This window comes from Mesitornis unicolor, unplaced genomic scaffold (assembly GCF_000695765.1).
Source record: "Mesitornis unicolor isolate BGI_N332 unplaced genomic scaffold, ASM69576v1 scaffold32979, whole genome shotgun sequence".
NCBI lineage: Eukaryota > Metazoa > Chordata > Aves > Mesitornithiformes > Mesitornithidae > Mesitornis > Mesitornis unicolor.
In genome coordinates, this window is record NW_010205761.1 from 1 (window position 1) to 4,049 (window position 4,049).

The following is a 4,049-nucleotide window of genomic DNA, read 5'->3' on the forward strand; positions in this document are numbered from 1 at the left end:
CCTCGACAGGGCTGCCCAGCCCAGATTCGGCCCTATGTCTGAGCTAGCAGCCATCCCCACCACTCGCTACCCCAAAATCACAGCTGCGGGGTTCTCTTGTGGGAATGCCTGGGTGCATCCCCGACGGGGCTTCCCCTCGCCCCCGGTTGCTGGCAGTGCCACGACCCTCCAGGGTTGTGGCCCAGGTGGTGCCTCTGGGGACCCCACCAGGAAGTGACACTTTCCATTTAGCGTCACACTAAGCTGCCAAAGGGGGCTGGGAGGGAGTTGCCGCTTCCCCTGTGGGGTGCAGAGCGAGAACTAAGGAAGGGATGGATGAAGGGGTCACGTACGCTGATCTGCGCTTGCCACCTGCACCAGGTAATGAGGCGCTGCTCCCCACCCCTGGCACCCCAGCTCTACTGAAGGGTTCCTCACCCTCCTGCAGCCCCGGGGCCCTCCGCAGGGCTGTTCCCACAGCCCAGCTCCCCCCACTCCCTCCTTTTGGGTATCCTCTCACAAACAGCTCCTCTCCAGGCTCCTTGCAGACTGCCTGCTCTCAGGGTGTGGGGCAGGAGGGGCTTAAGGGCAGGTGATGCTCACTGTACCCCAGTGCCAGGGCACACACAGACACTCCCAGCTCTGCTCTCCCCACCCTGTGCCAAGTGCTGTCTGCAGAGAGACAACTTGTAGGAAGGTCGAGGTGCTGCAAATGGGTTCCCCCTCAGTTTTTCCTGGGCTCCTCCACTGTCTCCTGAGACTCCACCCAGGGTTCACAGACCTTTCCTGGATGGGGTGTCCCCAGTGCACCCAATGAACTTCCAAGGCCCAGCTTAACTCCCTTTCTCAGCTCCTCAGCAGTCGGTGCGTCTGCCATGGTGCTGGGCAGTCCTCAGCCTGGCTGTCCTCTCCCTCCTGCTCCTGGTGGCACAAATCATCCTAGTCGGCTTGAGCTTCCACTGTGAGTACCTGGTTGTGCCTGGACCTCTCTGGCTGGGGTTTTGGAATCAAGGTTGGCAGCATAGGGCCCATATAGCAATAGATCGAGCTGTAGCTTGCCCATGGAGCTGAGCTTTCCTGCTTGGGCTGAGGGTGTTTGCAGATCCTAGGTCAAGCATGAAAATTGGTGAGGCAAGACCTTGCTGGCCTGGCTGGGAGGGGAGGGCACAGGGACAGCATGGGCTTGGGGACAGTGCTGGGGCATCCATCACATGGCAATGAAATGAAGACAGGATGGAGGGTGGTGACACTGAAACTGAAAGGCAAAAGCACTTTCCCTGAAAGCTTGTTGTGTGATGGGCTCCCAAGCACAGCACAAGCCACAAGGACCTCGGTGAGCTTGGCTGGCAGGGCACCTAAAGAGGAGGATATCCTCAGCAGCAGCTACCGTGGGGCTGTGCCATGGGAGAGGGCACTGGGTGCTGCTGGGATTGGGGGACACACTCCTGTGCTCTTCTTCTTTAGATTTAAGACAACAAGCAAGATGCACCCATGGTCTCTGGAGCATGGAGGAGAGCCCCAGCTATGAGCAACAGACACTGCGAAGTAAGAGACTGATGGGCTACTGGGTGAGGTTTTGAGAGGGCCTGGCTGCTCCTTTCAAGAGGCAGAACCAGTCCCTACTCCAGAACGTGCCGCCCACCAGTCTTTCTTCACCCTTGCTGCCTGTCTCCACGCTCATGACACCAAGAGCTGCCCCAGTGCTGCTGAACAGGCTGTGCTCTGGGACCCCTTCATGTCCCTTGGTGTAACCAGCCCATCTCCCCTGAGGCTCCTGTCGGGAGCTGCGCTCCAGAGTAAGGGGAGGTGGAGGGTCCTCTCTGCAGGGCAGCCATTGGAGTTGGGTTGGTGGGTACCCTGGTGGCCTCTTGTCCCCTGGGCTCAGAGCTGCCCCATCCTGGTTGCTTCTGCAGTCTGTGTTTCTGTCATGCAGGCCAATGCCAGTTCTGCCCAGCTGGCTGGCTTTGGGATGCAGGGCGGTGCTACTACTTCTCCTCTGCCAAAAAGAGTTGGGAGCAGAGCAGAGAGGCCTGCTGCTCTAGAGGGGCACAGCTGGTCAGCATCCAAGCCAACACCACCCTGGTAAGTATGCCCAGCCTGGCCTGTCCAGGTTCCCATGGGCACTGGGCTGTGCTGGTGACCACCTCAAAGTCCCTCAGCAGTCACCCAGCTATCACCAGTATCCCTGGCTGTGGTCCATATGCCCAAAGCCTAGCCAAGCCTCCAGGCAGGGAGCTGGTGATGCCGTGCCCATACTGCACAGCCTCCGTCAGTAATGACGTGGCTGGGTCTAGGTGTCCTCTGCCTAGGAGCTCATGCGGGTCCTCTCCTGCTCTAGGCTTTCCTGGTGCGCACAGCCAACATGGAGCTCTTCCACGTGGGGCTGAAGCGGGACAACTTCAGGTCTGACTGGAAGTGGATGGATGGCACCGCACTGAAGAGGTGAGGCTGTCACTTGTCCCCAGCCTGGCCTGCTGGAGGTCCAGCACCAGGGCCTGAGGAGGTGACAGGAGGACAGACAGCTCACTGGCGTGCAGGGATGTTCTCCATGCCTTGGCCAACCCTCCTCTTCCTGCACTAGGGCAATTTAGGGAAGGGAAGGAAAGGTTGCAGGGGCCTGACCTCAGTGGCCACACCCTGCTTGGATGAGGGGCTGGGAGATGTCCCAAAAGCAGGTACCCAGCATGGAGTTTTTCTTGGTGCAGCTGGCGCCAAGCCCTATCAGGAGAGACTGGGGGATGCTGCATGCCAAACAAACAGGGGTCTGGTGGGAGTGGATCAGAGCATGTGTCCTAATTAGGAGGAGCAGGGGGGGAGTGAGCTTTGCCCCCACAACATCTCTGCAGCCTCTGGTCCCTGGCTGGAGGAGATGCTGATGGGACAACCCCAGCCCCTCCTGTGCATCCCATCTCATTCCTCTCTCTCCCTGCAGGCTCTTCCCCATCCAGCGCTCCACCAGCTCCTTCCTGGCCTGCGGCAGGGTGTCAGGCTCAGGGCTGTCTGCTGGTCAGTGCGGGGAAGCCCTCGGCTGGGTCTGTGAGCAGAGGGCAGCCACCCTGCAGTGGCTCCGGTCCTTGCCCCCCACTTTCCTCTGGGGAAACACCACCTACACCTGCGCAGGGCCCTGGTGACCATGGGGACCTCCTGCCTGGCTGTCCCACCACCCTATTCCCTGCCTGACCCCAGCACATGAGCATCCCCAGGTGCCACTGCCTCCTCACACAGACCTCTTCATCTCCCCGGATCTCTGCACTTTGCCAATAAACTCTGGTATTTGGATGTTGTGCCTGGCTTTGAGTGATGAGGGTGGTGCGATGGAGGTGCATCCTCCTGCTCACTGGCTTGGTTGCACCACTGTCTGGTGGGAAATGGCAGTTGGCAAAGCACTGAAGGATGTGGCTGGGAGCCACCATCAAGCAAAGGTCCTCATTGCCTGGTGTCAGCATGGAGCAGCTCCTGTACAGGCTGAAGCAGGTCCTCCCAAAGCTCTGGTCTTGCTGACTGTGGTGGCTGCCCTGGGTTTATGCTGCTTAGGAAAGGCAGCTGCGAGGTGACCCGTTGCCTCCTATGTCCCATGGAGGGCTTTGGCTGGGCAGCAGATTGTCCCCTGGTGCCTGCCCAGTCTGAGGAGGTCATAGCAAAAGCCCTAACTCTGCTTTGAGGCTGGGTGATGTGTGAGAGCCTAAAAGGCCTGCTGGGGGCTTGGTATGGAGGGGCTTGGTCCTGGGGGCTGTTATGCTTTTGGTACAGACCTGTATGCCAGCAGCATGCAGCTCTAGCATGGACATCCCTGGGAGCCCCTCTTGGCACATATGAAGGACCAAGACCCCACAGTACATTCTGACTCCTGGGCAGGGGCTGAGATGGGGAAGGTGATGGATGGGGGAATGTGGCCCTGCTGTGCACAGTGCACATGAACTCTTGGGACTCCTTGCAGCCTGAGGAGGCTGATACAGACCATTCTGCCTGGGATGGAGCTCATTCAACGTTCAACCCCCAAAGTAAGAGCAGCCTCAGAAATAGAAACACTTTCTGCAAATAAGGCAGCTACTTCTGCATTTCTGCGCATG

The 4,049-nt window shown here is 59.1% G+C and overlaps 1 protein-coding gene across 1 annotated transcript; it reads left to right on the plus strand.

Moving 5' to 3' along the window:
- Positions 1-311: 311 nt before the first annotated feature.
- On the plus strand, positions 312-3,110 carry LOC104546194 (killer cell lectin-like receptor subfamily G member 1). The gene is made up of 6 exons (XM_010191524.1): positions 312-360; positions 830-940; positions 1,444-1,524; positions 1,913-2,061; positions 2,318-2,421; positions 2,912-3,110. The coding sequence occupies exons 1-6, from the start codon at positions 312-314 to the stop codon at positions 3,108-3,110; spliced, it is 693 nt and encodes a 230-aa protein (XP_010189826.1).
- The last annotated feature ends 939 nt before the right edge of the window (positions 3,111-4,049 follow it).

Coding starts and splice junctions, on each gene's coding strand:
- LOC104546194 (XM_010191524.1), top strand. CDS start 312: ATGGATGAAGGGGTCACGTACGCTGATCTGCGCTTGCCACCTGCACCA. Junction 361..829: donor GCGCTTGCCACCTGCACCAG/GTAATGAGGCGC, acceptor TCCCTTTCTCAG/CTCCTCAGCAGTCGGTGCGT. Junction 941..1,443: donor AGTCGGCTTGAGCTTCCACT/GTGAGTACCTGG, acceptor CTTCTTCTTTAG/ATTTAAGACAACAAGCAAGA.